The 23,082-nt window shown below is 41.2% G+C and overlaps 1 protein-coding gene across 1 annotated transcript in view; it reads left to right on the top strand.

The window, feature by feature from the left end:
- Positions 1-478: 478 nt before the first annotated feature.
- bmp7b (bone morphogenetic protein 7b) overlaps positions 479-23,082 on the top strand; it is a 32,540-nt gene continuing 9,936 nt past the window's right edge. Inside the window, exons 1-2 of the mRNA XM_088937555.1 lie at positions 479-1,303; positions 20,279-20,471. Coding sequence (XP_088793681.1) covers positions 904-1,303; positions 20,279-20,471 — 593 coding nt within the window. The 5' untranslated portion in view covers positions 479-903. The remainder of the gene's footprint in view (positions 1,304-20,278; positions 20,472-23,082) is intronic.

The following is a 23,082-nucleotide window of genomic DNA, read 5'->3' as shown; positions in this document are numbered from 1 at the left end:
TTAAAGGGAAACCAGGGTAATCCAACAACAACCGAAACACCATCCGCCAATAAATCGCCTCCTGTAGCCACGAAAAGTAATTCGCAGACGAGTCGCTCACAAAGGACTCTCCGGGAGTCCGTGATGGACAAGGAGAAACATTCTCCCCCATTGCCTAACAAAAGAAACTAGACACATAATCTTCTGACTTCTTTCAAAAGTGTGTTTACAATACAGCGCCTTAAACTGCTGTCGGTGGGAGAGAATTCGTCTCCACCCATCTCTCTGCCAAGACAGACAAACATCTTGAAAGGCAACCTTGATGATACACCCTGCTCCGCTCCCCCCCCCGTATTTCTCTCTTATCGACACCCCGACCACCCCTACCTCGGGCGCGCACACCCCTCTTCCCTGCTCCAGGCTTTGTTAACTAGGAGCAGCGGCTGCCTCCGCTCCTCCCAGCAGATAGCACCTCCTCGAAGTTTTGCTGTCTGCTTTCAGAGCCCTGGTCGCTGTAGCCGTAGCGCTTCTTGAGAAGTTATGAGCTTGTGCAGGAGAGGGAACGCACGACAAAAAAGGATCATCTCGTCCTGAGACGACCAGATGAAAAACGGAGTATAAATACAATACTGGATTTAAACCAATATATATATATATCTTGCAGATTTCAATTAATGCATCCAATGGGTTACCGGTCCCTCAATATGAGGGAGCTAAGCTGATGCTGGGGGGATGAATATTCTTATGTATGCTGTACATTTATAGCTATATAGATACGGACGGAACAGGTTAGCCGGAAGATTTTATCTTGAAACACTTTCCATTAAATACCAAGGCAAGGATATCCCTCTTTATTTTGCAGAGTGCGAAACTGGTCACATTGGCAATAACGAAAGAGAACCGAAATCTTGTAAAATAACAGAAATGATTTCGTTTCTTGACACAACTGCTCCAGCACTGGTCCTCTTGTGCGGCTACTGCGTCCTGGCCGACACCGTGCTCACGAACTTCACTTTGGATAACGAAGTGCATTCGAGTTTCATACATCGGCGCCTGAAAAGCCAGGAGCGCCGGGAGATGCAGCGGGAGATCCTGTCCATTCTGGGGCTGCCGCACCGGCCCCGTCCTCACCTTCACGGGAAGCACAACGCGGCGCCGATGTTCATGCTGGACCTGTACAATGCCATGTCTACCGAGGGAGAAGAGGACGGCTACTCGTATCCCTACAAGCCCATCTTCACCACCCAGGGTCCCCCGATAGCGACTTTACAAGACAACAACTTCCTCAACGATGCTGACATGGTCATGAGCTTTGTCAACCTAGGTATGTTCACTAAGGCGGCGAGGTGTCGCTCTTCGTTTAAATGTTATTTTTGCGAGTAGCGCGTAGAACAAAATATGTATTTCTCCCGTTTCGAACAGTATCTCTCCTTAATCCGAATCTGTTTTTAACAACGATGCATCAAACAGAAAGGAAGACCAGAGTTTCGTTCTTTAATGCCTGAAGATTTTTTTTTTCTACAGGGAAGTTATAGTTTTTGCCAGAACATAAATAACGTATTCCTTATAGACATAATACAAAGATGCTATTACAATTTTATATAGCACCGCTTCATGGTAAGCAAAAAAGATGAACGGAAGGTTAAATTGATTCTTGAAAACGTATTAGCCTTACTGTAATATTTTCACGCCTAATATTTATTTAATTTGTAACTGAAATTAGGATAATGTACTGTATGCCGCATTGTCATCTTGATCAAATTTATCTTGGTGGTGTGTTTTACTTTGTCTTCCCAGGAGGATTAGTGTGTAAGCAGTGAAGTAATCCTAACTGTTGCATACTGCCAAAACTTGCACATAAATGTGGCTTGGATAAAAACATTTCACAGGGAACCGTGACAAGATTAAAAACCGTGTGACGTATGCCCATTAAACTGTCCGTGTTATCCAGAAATTAACCATCAAGCGTAACGCACCTGTATAATTTATATCGAGAGGGCAGGATTATATCAGAAAGACTGTTGTCTGGGCTCTGTCGAGTTAATTTACCAAAGCAAGAGAATGCGTCGCTGACGATCAAGTGTTTAGCAGAGAGGTTGGTCACACATCAGATTTTGATCAAGCAGTTTTTGATATAAAAACTCATGTCAAATATGAGTGTATATAATCATTATTCCCGGGATGTTTTCTTTTCTTGGGATCGCGTTCACTCAACGAAGATGGTCAAATGTCCGTGTAGATCAGTGCTTCTGAAACCTGCTATGGAGGAACACAGGGGAATTGATTTCAGTTTTCTGTTTTGGGCATATTTTGTAAATTTTCTTTCTGCTCTTTAAGGGTTAAATAGTTGTAATTGATATCAATCATGTTCCAATTCCCAGGTTCAGTCCCAGGTTCAGAACTGCGGTCATTCAGGTGTGTAGCCTGAATGTTGAAATGTAAAGAAGTGGACTAATGCAAAAAGAAAAAAAAACGCTCGTTGTGGGAGTGTATGATACACTGACATTCCCACCTGTGTTTCCATCGACTGACCAATTAGTAAGAACCATCTAGTCACATTCAAGTTGAGGAGTGTAATCTTCTGCAAGATGAAGATGTTGAAAACAGTACCCTTTAAATAAGGTATGTTTGACACTCAAAGATCAAAAACCTGATGGAAGAAACAAGTTAAAAGTCTAAACAAGCAAGCAAATTGATTAAGCTGGCAATTAGCACTGAAGGCTTAGCACTTTGTTGGGATGAAGCCTAACAAACACAGTGTCCCTGCAGGACCAAGAGTGAGCATCAAGATACTCATAACAGTTCTGCATTGTAGACCGAAGAAACACATTTCCCACGGAGTCATTACATTTCTGATAGTTATCCATAATGCACTCTGATGGCTGCTGTATGAGCACAGTTCTGATGCATAAGCACCTGTTTAAAAAAAGAGTTTGTTTCCAAATGCCAATGTTTATTGCTATCTTAACCTGGTCAGCTTCAGGGCTGGCATTTTTTTAGGAAAAAACTGGGAGGCGACAGTAAATGCCTATTTTGGAAGTGTACTATTATGGTACGATCTTTTACATCATTGTTTATTTTAGACATTGACAGACGCGGATGTATATAGCCACAAAGCTGACAAGAGTGAAAGGCCTTATTTCCCTGGGAGTGATGATCACTCTCGAAGTTGTGTTTCAAAAGCTTGATGAATGACACCAAGTAAATTGACGCAGTATTGCTAAGAAAGGCTACAAGCAGGAAGATGCCTAGTGTTAGGAGTGCTCCTTTTGACACGCTCAAGTAGAACTCAAAATAAACTGCTGTGTTGAACATAAATAATAGTGATAATATCAATAAACAAAATGAGAACATCTTGAAAGCAATTGTATAAAAAATCTACTGACCAGTGCTAAAGAATGCCGTCATGTGTCAGAGAAGGTCTCCTTTTAGATGTCGTTCTGTAGGAAATTAAAGCTTTATATTTATAGACAAGTTTACATTGTCTTTGGTTCCTTTCCCGATTTCTACATTTTTGCGTCCTTACTTTGTGTTTCATGTCATTGTGTGATATTAGAAAGAATGGAAATTAAAAAATTAAAAATAAAACTTTATTAAAAATAAAACTATTATACATATTATAATATATCATTATACAGTCAATAATCCTTATCACACAACAAAGGAGCAAAGTTTAATTAATGTGGTAAATAGGAAATTGCAGACTGACGTGACGAAATGGTGAAAGGTAAGGTATGGTTTGATTTAAGTGGTTCAGGCTTTTAATAAGCAGAATATACAGTATAGTGCTGTGTCAGTGCTTGTTGAAGTCTGTTTGCAGTTTCTGTGAACTTTATTATTCAAATATACTACAAGATTTTACACAAGAGAGGCAAAACCTCATATTAAAGTCACATTTATTACACAAAGAAAAATCATTAACAGTAAACTAAAGGAACAAGATGTACTTTTGTTAGGTTATACAGGGAAAGAGAAAGCATTCATTATAATCACCCATATTATAATATTCTCTGCAATTAAACCTTTCTATACATGCATATATATAGATGCTTGTAACCTATAATTTGATATAAACTCTTTAATCTTGTCAAAACTTGCTTTGTGAAGGTCTTATCTTCTGTATGCTCCTTGCTAAACTGGCAATAGAGATTATGAGGCTGAAAATTTGACTAGCTAACGTCAGTGTGAAGCCACCAGCAAAAATGCTTTTGTATTTTTTAATGTTTAAATGTCTCCACAGGAGATTGATGGCTACATGAGATATCAGAGTTATACAAAAATGATTTAAAAATTGATTGTACTGTAACACTGTAATGGAAACAACATTGATATTTTATTGACCTTGAGTAACATTACAGACATTGAATATGTTTTAGAGGTAAAAGTTTATAAAGTAAGTGCAACGTTTTTTAAAGTTTGACCAGTGCTATTTTAACCAATAGACAAAATTTGGATGTTTTAATCTTGAGGTTAGCATATGCCCCAGAGCTTAAAATATATATTTTTTTATACTGGAGTGCTTCTTTTAATTGAAGACTGTTAGAGTTCTAATGTTAAATATTATGACAGCACCTCTGTATCTGATTTAACTGAAATTCCCTTAGAAGTACAGAGAAGCTGGGCTTATAATAGTTTTGTTTTGCTTCACTGCATTTTAGACAGGCATTTTTCAATGAAGAGAAGGAATGGCTCTGAGTGATAAGAGAGACTGGAACTGTGGGTGCAGACACAGGGGCATTCTTTCCAATACAGAAAATCTACATAGTCCCTAAGCTTTTCTTTTCATTGTGGGGATACCTATTTGCTGTTATAGCATTATAATTATGATGCCCTAGTGATACTATTTGGACTGCAAAGTGAAAATAAATATGTCGCCTCTACTAAAGAAAAGGTAAAAAAAACATGCAGGGCTGGATTTTGCTTTGAATTCATGTGCGATTCAGTAAGTTAAGCTCTTCCAAGTGCTTCTATGCCAACCCACACCTCAGATATAAAACATTACATCTTGCTTCCTTTCAGGAAATTTATTGAATTGCCAACATTTAAAAATAGTGGAGAGCGTCTGGCTAGTCAAGGCCGTTCAGACAGTTTCTGACACTTGAAACGCAATTTGTGTCACGAAACCATCAATCAGAGAGAAACATCTAGTTTGGGAAGAGGGGACATTTATTTTCCCTGTAGAGCTGACAGGCTCCAGAGTACTGATTGCTCCCTATGGTCTTTGGATTGCCAGTTCTGTCAGATCTCAGGAGCTAAGCGAGGCTGGGCCTGGACTGTACTGTGAGTAGAAACCCCTTAGGAAAAGCAGATTGCTAGCAATCTGAGTTTCCAAATCAATCAGTATGTTCACAGAGAACACTGTGGTGCAGGATGTGCTGTCTTTCTGGTGAGATGTTAAACTGAGGTCCCGTGTACTAGGTCATTGAAGATCCCGTGGAACTTTTCATAAAAGTTAGGGATGTTAACCTGGCTGATCTAACTTGGCTAGCTAAGTTACGCTCTGGGCTTGCTCATACTGGACACCCTTTATTCACTTGGTGAAGCAAAGTACTATATAATTGCACGGAATTATTATTTAACCATCTGTGAGTGGGCTCCTGGAAACAGTAGCACACAAACGGCAGAGCACCTCTCAGCTGGTGGACTCGAGTCGCAAAAGGATCCCCAGCTGGCCGCGTGCAGCCACGAACGCTTGTGGCTTCCCCCATGCTTGTGAGCTCGCAGTGTTATCGGCGAGGACGGGAGCCGCCCTCCTTCCAATACCTTAGCCTTCCAGGGGTGTCCGCGGGTTCGTGGAGGGAAAAGGAGCCGGGCAGCCCGAGAGCATGCGCTGCAAAAGACGTGTTGGACGCTGTGCTCGTCTCTCCTGTCCTCGAGGGAGGGCTGGTGGCGGAGATCTGACTGTAAGGAAGTAAGGATTCCCCATTGTAAGGACATAAACGGAAAAATGCACTGGCAAAGACACTTATAGGAAGGGGGGAAAAAAGACGAGAGTAAAGTAGTAGAGGCGGAGGCCGCTGGGCTTGATGCCTCTTGCAATGGAGCATGTTAGGACGGGTTAGGCAGGCCTGCCAACCAAGTCTAGGCCGCATTCACGGGAGCTCTCAGCTTTCATCCCCCTCACACGTCCTCCTTCCCTTCTGACACAGGATAAAGGTATGTTTATGCGAGGGCTCCACATGAGAGGGAGCTTTGTTTTGCAAGCAGTGTCTCCCTCTAAGTACTGATAAGAGTTGTGCTGACAGGGGCCACAGATCCTAGTCTTATTGTTTCGCAGGCTGGCTCCCCAACACTTCCTACTTGTGCTCTCGGCTAATTATTTTATTCATTCAGATTGTGCGGTCCCCAGCGCGCTTGCCCACAGCCACACTGAATTAAACTATTTCCCTTCAAGAAACCACAGCTCAACAGAGATGGCTGCCTGCTTGTGCTGGCAGGGAAGAAAGAGCTGCCTGGAGAATTGCACACATGAACTGAGCGCCTTCCCAACAATGTGGTTTTATGCGCAGTTAAGATAGGAGTCTGAGGCTTATCTGTTCTTAACGTAGGTAAATAAAGGATCGGGTCAAGATTTCGTCTTCTCCACCATTTCCGTTCCCAGTCATTCCTTTAAAAAAAAAATAGATCACTGAATGTACAGTAATACTTCCTCAGGCATAATTGTCGCACATTTTGGGATTGCTTTATAGTTAGGAGAGTCTTATTTGGAAAGGAACTCCCTGCAAAACATCAGGCCAGGCTTCACAGTCCTGATTCACAGGCATGTGTAAGTGGCCTGCAGTGGTTGGCTGGTTTTTAATTATCTTGATTTAAGACAGCTGTCTGGGCTTTATCTGACAAAGAAAAAGGATAGCGAACAGTCTGAAGAGTCTATCTTGATAATTTAATACAAAATAATAATGGCTTTATGTTGTCTTTTATTTTGAAGTAATTTACTACATTTGACTGGGACAATCCGAAAATGAAAACCAGGCCAGTTTGTCTATCTCTAGTCTGCAGATTAAGCTGATGTTGTGTGTGGATTTTTTTTTTATTCTTATGAAAGGCGGGTCAGTAGATGTTTATCCTGTGTACCTGAGATACTACGAGTAAACACAGACAGTGAGTCACACAACAACAATGAGTAATTGCTGTAACCGTTTTCTATTGTGAAGCTGCAGGGCACAATACAACCTGCGTTTGGAGGGGTGCCAGAGAGCTTGTAAAGAGTTTGCAGAATTTTGGGTTTTGCTGTAACCGGTGAGCAGTGTGTGCCAGTAATTATTACACGATCTAATTGGAAAATGTGTTTAATGTAGAAGGACTGCACATTGAGCATGAGGTTGCACACAGGCCTGCATCTTTGCAATGCATTAGTCATGTTGTTTGAGATCACTGTGGGCACAACTGCAGCTTTGGAGGAGAGGTCTAGGACTGAAAGGCCCAAGGCCAGGAATAAACACGTTGCTGTGAAGTGCAGGTGTTGGTATCCCTGGCTGTCCATTTAAAACATATTCATCAGCAGCTACGCTACATTGAAGTCCAATAAAGAACGTTTTGTCCATGTGAAAAACACAAGGAGGTTGAAAGATTTCTGTTGGAATCTATTTGCTTTGTTTTAAACAATCCGCTTTTGAATACGCCGACAAAAGTAATAGGTAAGGCCGGGTTATGTCAACGACAGGAGGGCCGTGGTGATCCGTAAAGTAATCAAATTCTGCCAGGGGTACCCCACACTGTCTCAGACACAGCAGAGCAGAAATCCAGATGCAGCTTCTTTCAGATGGCAAGGAGCTGAGGTCCGAAGTGGGTTTTAAAACACAAGGAGAGTTTTTGGAGCTGTGCCTCCACTGGCCTCAGGAGGGCTCTGCCCAGAGATGGGGCAGGCACTCAGCCTGTGCAGCTGCAGCTTACTGCAGCTTGCCTTTTGGAAAGAGCTGCCTTGCATTCCAGTGCTCTGCGGGCCGCCCCTGGGACACTGCCAGAGGTTAATACAGATGTTTCTCAGCTCCTCCAGGCCAAAACAGCTGTGCTCTGCAAGTTAACCCCTTCTCGACCATAGACCCAGTTCCCATACCAGGCTGATTGCTAATACAATTACATTACATTTCTGAGGTTATCCCAAATGTGGGCATTCAAGAGGCCCTTTTAGTGGACGAGTGATTGTGGAGGGCTGCATTAAGATGAGAGTGGATATCTAAAGTCTGTCAGCGTGGGGTCTTTCTCTATTGCACATTGAAATGTACAGATGTTAGCGATTTATTAGTAGAGTAAGTAGGGGATTTTAAAAAGGGGCTCAGAACAAATCTCTTTGCTAAAATCTGTGTAATGCAGTTATTATTAATGTTATTTATTTGCTCAGCAGTGGCCCTGATATATTATTAAATACTTGTTTGTGTGTGGTGTTTAAAAATACTGCGCCAGCGCCACTCAACAGAAGGGCACATTTCAGAATACCAGTTTAAAAAGGAAATCTTTGTCTTGATAAGCAGATTGGGTAGGAAATCTGGAAAGTTTGGAAAATTCCCTTCACCATTTTTTATGGTCTATGACAAAATGAATGTGCTTTTCCTTCCATAAAATAATTTTAGAAAAGTAGCTAAAGATCCCTCCCACTCATAAGCTGTGTCGATTAACATTCTCGACCAGATTTACAAAGCGGCAGCGCACAGTTCACGTTGCTGCTTTTTTTGTGGTGCAAATGGTGTGAATGGAAGCAATTCATAGGCTAGTGAAAAGGTGTGTCAGAATATCCATTGTATAATAACCATCATAATTTCCAAAGATTTTGTGCAAGTGTCCTTCAGCTTGAGTGTATTCCATAGCCACGTTCCAACCCAACTAAGTGCTACATTTGTTGTTACACTGACTAAGAGCCAGTTATAAACGTTTGTCTTTAATATAAGTCTTAACCCAGACAATTAGATAATAAGGGTGCACAGAACCCTGACATGGGTCCTATCTACACAATCCACATATTTAGGTGTCTCTATCATTTTCTCCTCTTATTCGGTGGATTTCTTTTATATCTGCCTGTTTCACGGGTCTTTTTTTGCTGTTACAGAATCTTCCATTTACAGGCTTATGCTTAGAAACAGTTTTTCTTTAGTTAATTGTACTGGGTGTTAAAGGTGGCTTGGTATGATACTCTGTTATAAAGACAAGTCAGAGTTTGCTTATAGGGTGTAGGTTTTCCTTAAGGACCAAGGCTGAGCTGGGGAATGTGTGGCTCATAATGATAACAAGGCAAGCTTGCGAGTACAGTCGTGTAATTGTCTACAATTATGTTTATTGTAAATTGTGTTATTCTCAGTTTAGGAATAATCGGACGTAATATATCCCTGGGACAAAAGCACATTGTGCTACACTGTGGTAGATGTACATCTGATCTGTAGAAGAAGCATTAACTAAAGAGTTATTTCACAGATCTACTGTGGTAAAGATTAGTGTAGGTCTGGTCTTTATTGTGGGTAAACACCAAGGAATAAGCAGTGTCCCGGAGGTAGGTCCACAATTTAGTTTTGAAGTGCTTTATGACTGTAACTGTACTCTAAGTCAGACAACAGAAGATGTGTCTTAGGCTTTTCTGCAACAGGAGAGTGAATTCAGTCTTGGCAAAGTTTTATTGAGAGGAAATGTGCAGAGTTCTCTGGTTAACCCAAAGTGCCAGTTTTCATTTCAGAGTGAATGGTGCAGGTCTCCTGTCATGAATGACAGCCTGATCTGGAGCGCACACATGACTGATTTGTGTAATACTATTCTCTCTCTTAGTCCAGTCAAAATGACACTGTGTGAAAGTGAAACTAAATGCTGTAAACTGCAGCTTGTGTCCATGTCTGTGGATATCTGTTAGTAACAACAAGCACTTCTCCATATTTGTTTGCTTAACTGACACCCTTACCAAGGGCAATGTATGATACATACAACACTCTTATTGTAAGTACAAGGAAAATTAAACTTACGTACAATGTAAGTTAAAAAATATATAGATAAAATGACAATGAGGTGAACAACAACAACTTACATTAACAGTCTGAGAATCAAAAACATGAATGCAGTACAATGAATAACATTGGAGGATATAGTTAAGAGCTGAGAAATCATAGGAGCCCTCTTACCAAATGATTTGGGAGCAGGTGCCAAAAGAAGGTCAGGGACTGAGCAGTTTGGATTTTGGTAGGTCACGCAAAGGCGGAGAATGAACACTGGAAGTAGAAACAAAATTGCAAGGGGTACAGAAAGTCTGGTGGAAGAGAAGGAGCAGAAGGGGGTGCCAGGAGAGACATGGAGTCTTAAGACAGGCAGGAGCAGAGTAATATAAACACCGTGAGGCTAAAATGAATTGGATGTGTGCAGCAACACAGAACAAGTCGAGGGACTGGATTAATGGAGTGTCATTAGAAAAACAAAGAAAATAAGAGACAAGAAGACTCGTGGACCTCTGGATTAATTGGAGGCATTAACAGGGAGTACGACCAAGAATGAGATGCAGTACTCTAGGGGGAGAGTACCAGGGTTTGTACAGAAACTGTGTGGAGCAATAGGTAAGGAAGGGCTGGATTCTGCAAATGTTGTCTGGGAAGAAACAGTAGGAACATGCGAGGGAAAAAAATGTGTTGGGAGAAGGAGAGGGAGGGATCAAGAGTGACAGTTATGCTCTTGGCAAAGGAAAAGATAAAAAGAGATTGAGAGGTGGGGAGGGACACAAGACAGACCCTTGGGGATTGCCCACAGATGGAGGATAAGGATTAGAGAGTGAGCCTTCCTGGGAGACCTGATCCCACTCAGAGAGGTCGTAAGAGAATCATGTGTGAGCACTGCCAGGAATTCCCAGGTCAGGAAGTGCTGACAAGAGAGAGAGAGCTAGGAGATCAAGAAGGAATTAAGACAGTGAGGAAGAAGACAACATGGGATGAGGGAAGGGAACCAGTGACAGGTCAAACAGCAACTGCGGGAAGAGGGAAATGAAGAACGAGATCAAGTGTTTTAAAGAGAAAGGGAACAAAGGAGAAAGGGTGACAGTTCACGGGTTCAAGGGTGGGGATGTTTATATGGGTATAATGTAGTTGAAAAACAGATGGGGGCCTGAAGAGGACCATAATAAGTTGAGTAGGCCAAGATACTTGAACAGTGTAAAATCCAAACAGCTAAAAGGTAGAGATCAGAAATCCAGTGCCATTACTCTGTCCACAGAGATTTCAGGGGAGTGGGAATGGAGGAGAGTGGCAGAGTTGCCAGGGTAGATTGAGGCTTCAGTAGGGAAATCAAGGGCAAGATGTGAGGTAAAAGCAAAGATGCAGTCGGGTTTGGCAAGTTCAAAGAGCAAAGACACGTGGCCTTGGCGAGGAAGGAGAGGGAAGTGGCACTTTGATGTCACGTCTGTTTCATTTCTAACGGAACAAATGGCAACAAAGGGCCGTACCATCCCTGTAGTAGGGGTAATCATACACAGTGTTTTCCTCTGGAAAAAGTGAGTCAGCACATGCAGACCCGGAGCTACAATCTTTGGAGTTAAAAGGGAGGGAAAATTATACACTTGAGTCAGAAACACTGACTGAGCATTAAGGTTTACCCATTGATGAAAATGCAATGTAACTGCTGTGACAGTGGAGTAAGAAGGAAAACAAGAAACAGTATGAAGACTATCATACCTCAAGCACGAAAAGTCTGTAATTGAGTTCTGAATGCTTCTGTAACCTGCAAAACTCTTGCTGTTGGGACATATCTTGCTGCAGATTGCATGTGCAGGTTCATAACAAAATAAGTGATGTGTAAAGATGTCAGTATGTATTTTGATCTTAGTCTAATTACCATTTTTCTTGTTCTTCAATTAGCCCAACATACAGAGTTTGTTTACTGCACAAGGACTGTGAAGATGCAAGTTATTTAAAAAAAAAGTGAATGGATAATAAAAATGATCTAGTTAAACCACAGAGAAAATAGATTTATAAGGCCTTTGGGCTATGAATTAATTAATATTAATTTATTCTTAACTTTAGCAGAGGTAGTTTTGCTGATAATCCACTTAAGATAAAAACAGCAAATGGCACTTACAATGTGTCTGATTTATTACAAAAGAAGTTTTGCATTTTCATTAAAAGGAGAGATATAGGGATACCCTTTTTAAAGTACTAGTACGCTTCTACATGCAATGAGCACAACGCAGACCTCAATCACCAAAAGGGCTGACTGAAGGAGATTCTAATTGTTATTACATTTTTCTTTAAGGGTCTGCACCCAATTAAATCAAATAAGCAACACGTTTCTAAATGAAATACAAATCGTGTGCTGTTCATGTTGCCCTTGGTCAGGGGTGTGGGTGGGGGGTATTCTGAAAATATTTACTTAGAAACTGTGAATTCCCGTGAAGTCTATAATAAGAGGTGAGAGGACTGCCAGCTTGGCTGGGTCATGGCAGCTGCTAAATTACAGAATGTAGGGAAAATGAAACTAGGAATAATTCAACCCAGCAGCACCCAATGAGGCGAGACCCACAAACTCCAAACACTGACCTCCATGGGTCACTTTCTTCCCTTTGAGCATCTTTCAGACTAGTCTCCACACAGACTGAACCCCCAGATGCAGAATGCAAAATGTTCCCCAATAACATTGACCAACCTGCAGCTCAGAACCTGCAGCTTACTCTGCGTGGCAGAGTAAATGATCTCGCAACTTTGATGTCATTTGCACAGAAAGCAGAAAAACTGTCTATTGAGTGTGAAGAAATCCGCCCCAATTAATAAGATCATAAAATGTCATTATTAACTTTTTTATGTTATAATACAACACACTAGTGACCATATTATTACAGGAGTGTGTTTTATTTGGTATTTAGTACAGACTGGTAGGCAATTTACCAAGCGGCCTTGTAAATGTATTTCTATTTTATTTCCAGATCCATTTAATTTCGGTTTATTTGTAAATACATCCTATACATTAGAAAAGGAGGTAACATGCAAATTCTTAGATTTTTTTTAAAGGTATCTGACAGAAAATGCTACATACAAATAATGATAAATGATGGATTTATATATAAGCTCTTTTTATTTATAAGCATCTTGTTGTGGCCATTTACAGTTGTGTGACTGTGGTGTGCATCCTATGAAAAATGTATGTCTTAGCTTTTTGCTACCTTCTGCTTCTTGATCACAAATTAAAATTGTGAAAGAAGAGCCAGTCTCGATCCTGAAATTCACAGTTACGTTCTGCTGATACACTCTTCAGAAATCCAATGACTCCAGGGCTCCCAATGTGAAGGGCAAAATCTGTGCAGCCAGACAAACAGCTGGCAAAAATGTGAGATAAAATATTTTGGTTTTGAAAAATGTGAAAGAGGTGGAGTCAGAGAAGGAGTGGATTGTAAAGAGCAGAGACAGATCACAACAGTGAATATGCTTAAATATAAAAACACTAAATCCTTTTAAAGGTTTACTGGTTCATAAAGAATGCTGGTCTCTTTCCAGCAGGCAATTACAGCCAAGTAAGTGATTGTCTTGTATGCCGTCAAAGCCAGCCTGAGTCAAACTCCAGAGCCAACATGCACAGTGCTGTGAGGCATATGCCCTTGTATCAGTGCATTGTAAGGACATGAGGTAACACTGACAGTCTGGGAGTAGGATGCTTTTCACTAGGTACTCAGGTTTTTATGGAAAGTCACTCATTTCTCTGGAATCTGTTCCTTAAAATTAAGTGCATTTTCACTAACATTGTGAATGCAGTAGAACTCCCAGAAATTTTTAGAATTCCATGCATGTTGAAAACACAAATTCCTTTGAACTCCTGAGCAATTTGCTTAACAGACCGTGCCCTGCTGTTTTGCGTTTGCTGCATCGGGACTTACAGTTTCTGTCGTGGAGGTACCTTCCCTGTCAGGCTTCAGGATCCAGGCTGTTTTTTTTTTCCCTGCTCCTATTCTGAGGAGAGTTTGTTGTGAACTGGGCAGATAAGGCGCTCTCTGCAGGACCTACGGAAATGAGTGGACGAGCCCAGAGTGCAGGGCCCTCTGAAGGACACTTGCGCTAATGTGTTCTGTCACCCCGCCTCTCACTTGCAACAGAAGCTGAAGCGTCTGGAAAGTGGCTGAAGCTCAGGACAGCACCCGGAGAACACCAGGAAGAATGATTACCTGCCCCTGTTATACAAGGGTCATCGTACTTTAAGGCGGCCTTCGTCAATTATTTTATTGGGTAATTAGTTTTGTTGCAGGTTGCATATGTGCTGTGTAAGCCTACAGCCTCAAAATGTTTTAAATGAAGTGGTGGAGAAGATTAAAAAAAAAGTTTTAACCTTGTTTGTATGAGACTTCTATAACATTAATATTGCATTTATATTGCTGAATATCTGACATTTATTTATGTATGCTCCATTTTTTACATATTACATCCACCAGACAGGACATCCAGCAGTATTTAGGCCTGGTAGCCTCAGTACACAGCAGGTCAGCTTGAGGAGTGAGAAATTGCTTCTCCATTTGAATTAAACGTTCACTTCAGATAGGCCAGACTGTGCAAGCCCAGAGTGGAGTTTAGCCTGGAGACTGGGTTTAAAATCCCTTTAATAATGAAGTAATTTTTAATTTCGCGTTAATGTCTTGAATTTCCAGTTCCAATGGAAGGAAGCATCTTGGTTTTAGGTGGAGTTCTCCCGCCACAGATCAGGCCTAGCCTTTCTTAGCTTTTGAGATCTGACAGAGATGTATTTCATTGGCTAAGCAAATCTAAAATATTGTCCACTCACACTGGAAAACCTGTTCCAGGATCTCACCGATGTGAGATGTATAGTGTGTTTCCCTGCTGCCTGTGTGGATCACTTTGCATCTGTCATCACTGAAGTTCAGTTGGCATATGTCTGCTTAATCCATAATCTGGTCTTTAATCTTTTTTTTTAGTTCCCTTCCAACTGAGTTCCCCTGTTTTTTCATCATTTGAAAATTTCACTGGATTTTTAAATATATTAAAATCAAAATAATTTATGTAGATCATAAAGCACAACGAGCATAAAACACTGGCACACAACAGTTTATATCTGCTCCTTTAGAGGTTATGACCTTAAGATGACTGTTTCTTATTCTTTTTCAAACAGTTCTCAATCCATGTGCATGCATTACCTTTATACTGTAGCTTTTCATTTGCAGGTTAGCCTTTTATAATAGACCCTTTCACAACCTTTCTGTGAGTCAAAATGTTACCTGTCACACGCTTTCAAGAAATCAAGTGCCCTTATTCTTTGTAGAATTCTAGTACGTTAGTTGGAAAAGTTCTTTCTTTGCTAGACCCGTGGTGGCTCTCTCTTCAGAACACCATAATTTTGCACATACCTTTCTAAATCAGTTTTCCCATCAGTCTTGTCCCTCATTTTTGTGAATCGGTGTCACGTTTGCTCCACTCTGTGGGTACAGCTCACATTTTTACATAAAGAATGAAATAACCTGCTTAAAGATCTTTGAATAGTTTTCCCTCATGTCCTTATGTACAAATTGTCTAGTAATTGTTCCTCAAATATTTAAAAATGATTAATCCTTTCAAGGATAATAATTTAATTTAAAATAAGTTGGCTCCAGTTTGTAAAGACAGTAGCTCTACTGTGTACGTGTGTTTTTCATCTGCCTCTCGTATCCATCTTAATTAAATGCTGTGTTTGAAAAAGCTGCAGACAAAAAGCAGTAACTGCCACCAGTTCCTTAACACTTTTACCCCATTGCTCTAGAGGTTATCCTTAAGCTGGAAGCTCAGGCGTGCTTCTTCTGCATTGTGTAGCACAGGGAGTGGCACTACAGAAAGCCAGTGAGTGCATGCTTACAGCAGGGTTAGCGAGGAGCACCGGAAGTCCCGTGAAGTTAGAGGGGCAGTGAAGGAGCAAGCAGATGTCAGGCATCGGGTTACTTCAGGGAGCCATTTAAACCCTGCACTCTCCTCTAAATGTTTATTTAACGCAGGTAGAGCAACCACTACGATGGGCGCTTGCTTCCTCTCAGAGGAAGCAATAAACGCGCTCACTTGTGTTTAACTGCATTCCTGCTGGGCTTCTAATTACTGCCATACCCTTGAAATGGGCTTCAGAAAAGAGAGAGAGCTGGAAGGAGGAGAGATGGAAAACTAGACGCTGCCCGTTGGGGTAAACAGGCCAGAGCATGGTGCTAATGGCAGAAAGCCACAGAAAAAAGAACAGGACAAGAATACTGGAGATTTGGAATTGCTATTTTGTTTTTAAAAAGGCATGCATGATATTGATAATCCTACTAAAAACCGAAGAATTCTGCTTTTGTTTTGCTGTTCCTAGTCCATTACTATTGAGCTTCCTCATCTTAAATTTCCTAGACCTGTTGGCTAACTTAGAGAAGAGAATGAAGCTCTGACAGCCAGGAGACAAGGTCTCTGTCCTCCCTAAGCCCCTTAATGTAAAACCCCCAAAGTTGTACAAGAATACTTCTCCGCACAAACATAACATTTGCCGAAAACACAACTGAGTCACACCTTTTCTTCTTCTCATGCAAATGAAACAGATGCTCGCTGTTTGATTTTTAAAGTGGGAGCATTATGCTGAATAACACACGCCCTAGGTTTTTTTCCCTGTTCATTTTGGAAAGGAAAAGCCACAACCTTTTCATGTGACTTTATGAATGGAGTATGAAAAAACAGGAGCTCATTCGAATATGAAAAAGCACCGGGAGAAGTTTTATCAAGGGTGGTTTTGATCAACAGATGGGAGACTAACAGCAATGAGGATGGGGGCAGGGGGGGCAAGTGGAGGGAAGGTATGAGAGAAACCTGAGACGAATGTAAAAAGGCAGAAAGGAAAGAGTTAAGCTGTATTTCACAGCTGCAGCCAGCTGTTCTCAGAAGTGCGAATAAAGGACTTTTGATGTACAGGGGGCAGATTCAAAGATTAAGGGGCCAGTTGCCTTTTGTGAGTGGGATAACAGGTCCTTGTGTCCCAGAGGCTGCTGCACCTGCAGTCTGTGCAGGACTGAGAGAAGCCAATCGTGAGGGAGAGCAAGCACAGGCAGGGGGATTGAGTCAATGCTGCCCTGGCCCAATGATGTACTGTGATTTATTACTGATAGTTAACTGAAGCTAGAAACAGAGGGTCCTCCACAATTTCTAGAGCAAAATAGATTAAAAGGGAATATCGACGGCAGGAATTGGCAAAGTTGTCTTTCTATCACTCCTTAAAGAGAGACAGCAATAGAGAGTGCCTTGTGTATTTCTTGGCTGGGTATAATTACAGTAATTGGTTTTCACGTGCACACACACAATAGAACTAATCATCCACAGAAGAATAGACCATCACCACTCAAACCTGAGCTGAGCTCAGACTGAAAATGAATTTTGGCATGGAATAGTTTTTAATCTTTGTCTATTCATGTTTCGTGCCACCTTCTGAAGATAGGCTTTATGTTCAGTGTTCACCGGAGAACTGTCCGTCCACCCTCACAGAGAGAGCGCGCAAAAATAAATATGCACATGATTTCACTTAGATCGGATCACAGTAAAACGTGTGTGTTTAGACATTTTTTTTAACACATTCCAGGGCGTATCAATGGTGAGAACAGGATAGAGATTGTGACAGCTTGGTAAACGTCATCTGTAACACATCATCAACATGGAAGCAACTGCTAAATGTTCTTTACAGATATGTTCTAGAATTCAGATGTGTTTATTTTGATGTCAGGAAACATGTTGCAGGATATAATAATTATGCCTGAAGTAGTTTCCATGAAAGCTCACTTGTGCAAGGACTTTTTTCCTTTCTGGAAAATTGTGAAGGGTTCGTTTTTTTGAGAGGGATTTTGATTTGCATTAAAAATGTCATAACACCCATTTTTAAAAGGCCTTGGGTAAGTAATGTGGCTGGATAAGTGCTGAGAAAGGACTGCTTTTCTGTCACAGTGAATTTACAGGCTGGGGCTTTAGTGTAGTACAGTACTTTCCAATGCATCAGAGTAGCTTTTGGGTTTCAGGAGTGCATGGTGAAATTCTATGCACAAAAACGGGAAATATTGCTCTCTCCTGCGCTGAAATTGTTTTGGTCATCAATTAAGTATGTGCATTGCTTTCTTTTCCTGACACTGCAGTGATTTTTACTATTTTACGTTTCCCAGTAGTACTGAGGGCAATTCCTAAGTGAAAACAGTATGTAAACAATGTGAGTGCTTTGGTAAGACTGGACAATAGGCATGAAACCCCTCTGCTAATGGGGAACAGCAACTCAAGATTTTTCATTTTATCCATTCCTATTGAAAGGTAATTAGATCCATGCCTTTCTGCGCTCTTTGCAGACAGTGTGGCCATTGTACTGTGCTGCCCATCTGTGAGAAAGGAGGATAGAGAGAGAGGGGGGGAGATGGATGAAGGGCAGTCCTCATGTGATTAGTTACTGTATGAAGATGCCCTTTCTAAGGGACGTCTCTCTGAGTTGCTGTGGGACTTTCTCCCTTTTTTGTTACAGTAAGTGAAAGTTACTCATCCACATCCTGTAAGTTAGCATTCAAGTAAACAGAAGTTTCTGGTGTCTACTAAATCAAATGCAAAAGAAAAGAGCCCAGTGTTTGTCCCCATACGTTAGAATCTTGGCAAGGGTAATGGCATTGCAGTTGTGCCAAAAGGTTCAACAGGCCAGGGTTCAACAGCAATATGATTAAGAACAGTTGAAAGAGTGCAAAAGAGGTATAATCATTGAAATTGCCTTTTCTACACCAGGAGTCTTCAATTAAAATCCCTAACTTGTAAGTATCATTGCTTCAGAAGGATGGAATTTTTCAGAACTCTTATTAAGAAGTCATACGTTTGCTGTACAAGCCAGTTGCTCAAACCCCTTCAGTGGCAAAGGACAAACTGGATTTGATAAATGCAAGAGGTCAAAAAAACAGAGACTGAAGGGCAAAGTCTTTCCATACATTAGCTATGGGTCACTGAGTAAGATTAACAAGGGCAGGAGAAAGGGAGAGGAAGAGAGTTGATAATGACAAGGGAAAACAAGTTAAGCAATGATGAGAGACAAGGTACTGACCTCAGAGATCCCAGAATGGCTGGAGAGATGTGCAGTGGGCTCAGCTAAATAGGTCTCTTATTGTATCCAGATGACAACCACATAGCAATTCCATTGAGGCTAAGAAGGAGTCTCAAACATGTCATTTCTTCCATTATTCAAAACTATATTGAACATAAGTAAATATAGCAATGCACATAGTAAATAGTATCAACTAACTTATCCAAAATTATATTGAACTTTAATGAATCTAGAAGAGGGGCATGGTGGCACTGTAGTTAGCATTGCTGCCTTGCAACCCTGGGGCCCTGGGTTCAATTCCTGGCATGTGATCTGTATGGAGTTTGTATGTTCTCCCTGTGTCCATGTGGGTTGCTCCGGTTTCCTGCCACAGTCCAAAGACATACTGGTGAGTTAACTGGCTTCTGGGAAAGTTGGCCCTGATGTGAGTGTGTAGGTCTGTGTCTGGCTTGAGATGGACCCTGCCTTGTATCCATTGCTTGGTGTAGGGGTGTAGGGGTCTAGGTCCCCAGCCAACCTGAATTGTATGAAGTGGCTAGGAAACGGATGGATGAAATTAGAAGCTTGCATCATTGCAAATCTAAGCACTTGTAAATGTTTCAGATTGCTAGAAAGCAGAACGTTCTGAGAGGCCTTTTAATTAAGCTTAAACTGACTCAACTCATTGCAGACAACATGGATGGCTGTTTTGTTCATATTAACTATTTCTTATGTTTTGAAATGGCCATAGGTAATTCATATTCATGAACCCCATGATTCATTGCAACAGCTACTTACACTTAGGTGTGTTTCTTAAGAACCAGATTGATCAATCCACATGTTGATTAGAACAAGTATTGTTACAGTTGCTCTGGTACAAAAGAGAACGCTGGATACTTGTGCAGAAATTAGACACTTTATGGGCAACAACAAAATATTTTTCACACTGCATGGAGCTGAGAATTTCCACATCCCTTGTCCAAACACTGCTCTAAGGGCTAATGTACTTTGCCTGAGGCTGTGTAGCGTATACTCTTAAAGCATGCGCCTTCACACTGACCTTACTTTTCCGTTTGTCGACAAGAAAAAACAAACATATAATGTCCAGCAATTCAAAAAAATACTGAAGCTACCTATATTAAGTTTATGTTTTGCATGCTAAGAGATTTAAGAGACTCTTTACAAATGCAGGTTTTTTATATTGCAAGAGGAAGAGTCGCACATCGAGCATAGTGGCAGGACGTTGACAAATATCTTACAACTCAGGTGTGTCAAAACGCTGTGGCAAAATCTGGTGCCATGACTAAACTGCAGTCATGTCTGTGGTTCCCAGTTGAGCACGACAAGGAGTTCCTGTCAGTGCGGCGCCACCACAGAGAGTTCCGATTCGATCTGTCTCGCATCCCTGAGGGAGAGGCTGTCACAGCGGCCGAGTTTCGCATCTACAAGGACGTCATCCACGAGCACTTCGACAACGAGACCTTCCGCATCAGCATCTACCAGGTGCTGGAGGAGCATTCAGACAGGTTAGTAGTAATCTCAGTTGATCTCATAAATATGTTTGTCGTGTTCTTGATGGTGTTGAGCCAAATATTCTGATCGGAATGCACCCCCAAGTCAACATAGAAACCACAACGCACATTTTACGTACAGCAAGCTGATGACACAAAGCCAACATCTTTGGACTCAGTCTGGACTAAAAATCTTGATTTTTTTTATAGCTGACCGGACTTCCACAGTGAGTGCATTTGGAAAAAGAGAGGTAGAGGTAACTAATTTAAAAATCTCACCACAAATTAATCAATTTCACTGACACTATGGCCAGCTGAAAACATCAACACACCTAATTATAACAAATTTCAGGACTACGTATATGCAAGAAGCATTTGGCAAGCTTCATTTTGGCAGATTTATTAAGTTTCAGTCTACAAGAGAAATAAAACAAATACATTTTAAAGGAAATTTGCTAAAAAAAACTTTGTTTATATGAATTGGTTATAACAAGAATGAAAAAGACACTTATACGTTTTAAGGCATTCCAAACAAGACCAAATGTCAAACCTAGAATGAAAAGTTACCTGGTGCCTAGATGTAATTTCCTTAAGCATCATGCTCTTATGGTACTGGCATACTTAAAATTAGAAACTACCAAAATAGCAAATTATTTTTAATTTGGACGATGTCCAGACATGTGATCCTTGCATGTCTCGTACCAGGGTGCAGACCTCTTTTCCTCAAGGACTGTATTCTATCTTTGCTCTGCTATTTGAATTTACTGTGACAATTTCTCCTTCCACTTATTGGATATAAGACTCCATAATCATTCAGAGGTAACTGTGGTGCTATCAAGACTGCATTTCAGGTGTGTGGAACTACAGAGACCTACTAATAGGTTTTCAGGTTTCTCAGATTTTTTTTGTTTTTATTTTGTGTGCTTAAAAGTCGACATATTCTTTATGAACTCCCCCATCCCTTGTCATGTAGAGTTATAAACTTCTTATGTTTAAGTATGTTTCTTCTTGTATCTCCCTAATCTCAAATGGCACAACACAGGGGTAATGAGGATGATGTACACTTTGTTTAGAAATCTGCACTTGTCAGGCCCCTTTGTTGTTTTACACACTGTCAGTCCCGTGATGCCTTGCTTTCACAATTGCACACCAAACCCAGGTTAAGTCAAGACAGCTTCACCCTGCCAGCACTTGGACAGGTGTGGGGTGCTTTATGGGAGGTTAAAGTCTCAGTCAGCTAATGCCTATGCCTGGTTTATAGAGGTTATCCTGAATGGAAACAACTATTTGAACTGTTTGGGAGCCCCAGAGATTTTTATTTAAAAGGGTGGGTTTGGGCTAGGAGGTTCTGCTCTAAGGTCAAAAGTGCTCAGGGTTCCCTAGTTAAGAAGCATCTTGTTTGCCCAGACTGCAGTGGGTGTCATGTTACACAACCTTTTCTTAAGTTTCATTGCCTTTTTTTTTTACAGTGAAACAGAGCTGACAGGAACGGGTATTGTTAATCCACAGGGGCAATTATTTTACCTTCCATCTGCACTGACAAAAGCTGCGGTTTCCTCCTCAAAGATTCCATTGTTTGTCAAAGCTGCAGTACCCTAGCAGAGGGACTGGTGTGAGCCAGACACACTGCCCTGCGAGAGACCTGTAACTCATCCTCACAGGCCCTTGGAAGAGCTGGTTACACTCCCAAAACATGCTCAACTATTTCCTTTTCTGCACGAAAATGAAAATCAAAACAACAAAAAACATCTGTGGGAAAACAAGTTCGTCTCCAAAGCAGACCTTTCACTTTTTCAATACAAAAATAAATAAAAGTATAGTCTTCATAAAGGGAGTCATAAGAGCGTGTTACAGGCATGTCAGTCGGATTATCCTTCAAGGGGAAGGGGAAATTCTTTTTCTTACTTCGGCAAAACACGAGGCTTTTGTTGAGCACAGTCTGCGGCTCTGTGCGCTTTGGCAAGATGCTGAGCAGTGTCAAAGACGAGGTGGAATTCCTTGCTTGCCACAGCAGTTCCATCTCCCTGGCTGTGTTTTCACTGAGGCACTCCCCCAGAATTCCTCCCATTGATTTATTGTGACGCTGCTTGTTCGCTGTGAAACCAACAGCTATTTAGAAACACATTATTCTCAATTAGGGAAATGAAGTGCTCCCCTGGGTGGGCCTGAAACGCTGGTACTCCGTCTGGTGTTATCGCTCCATCTTTCTCACTATCTGCTTCCCCGTCTCCTGTCCTTCTTTCCCTCATTTTGTTCCCATCAGAACTTCCTACAATTCCTTTCAACTCTCTGCCAATGTCCTGTCTTCACTTCCTGTTTCTTAAGCAGAATTGTCTGCACCGTTTTTGTTTTTGTTTTTTATGGTGACTTCTTCAGCATCACACATTCTCTGAGATTTGTATTGCCTCCTTTTCTGCTGTGTTCTTGCCTTTTGGTATGATGGTTTCCAGTGATTTATGTAATATTTCTAACTGTTTGACTGGTCTGTATGGGTTCCCATGTACCAGTGTTAATATTTTTGAAATGCCTTATCTACAGTTCATATTTCTCTTGTGGTTTTTGCTTCAGTGTTACAGTCTCTAATGCTACCTCTTTCTCTGATATCCTCTCTCTTTTTTTGGTAGCA

Source organism: Atractosteus spatula, chromosome 19 (assembly GCF_055471065.1).
Source record: "Atractosteus spatula isolate fAtrSpa1 chromosome 19, fAtrSpa1.hap1, whole genome shotgun sequence".
Taxonomy (NCBI): domain Eukaryota; kingdom Metazoa; phylum Chordata; class Actinopteri; order Semionotiformes; family Lepisosteidae; genus Atractosteus; species Atractosteus spatula.
The sequence above is the reverse complement of the archived record's forward strand: the minus strand, read 5'-3'. Positions and strand labels throughout refer to the sequence as shown.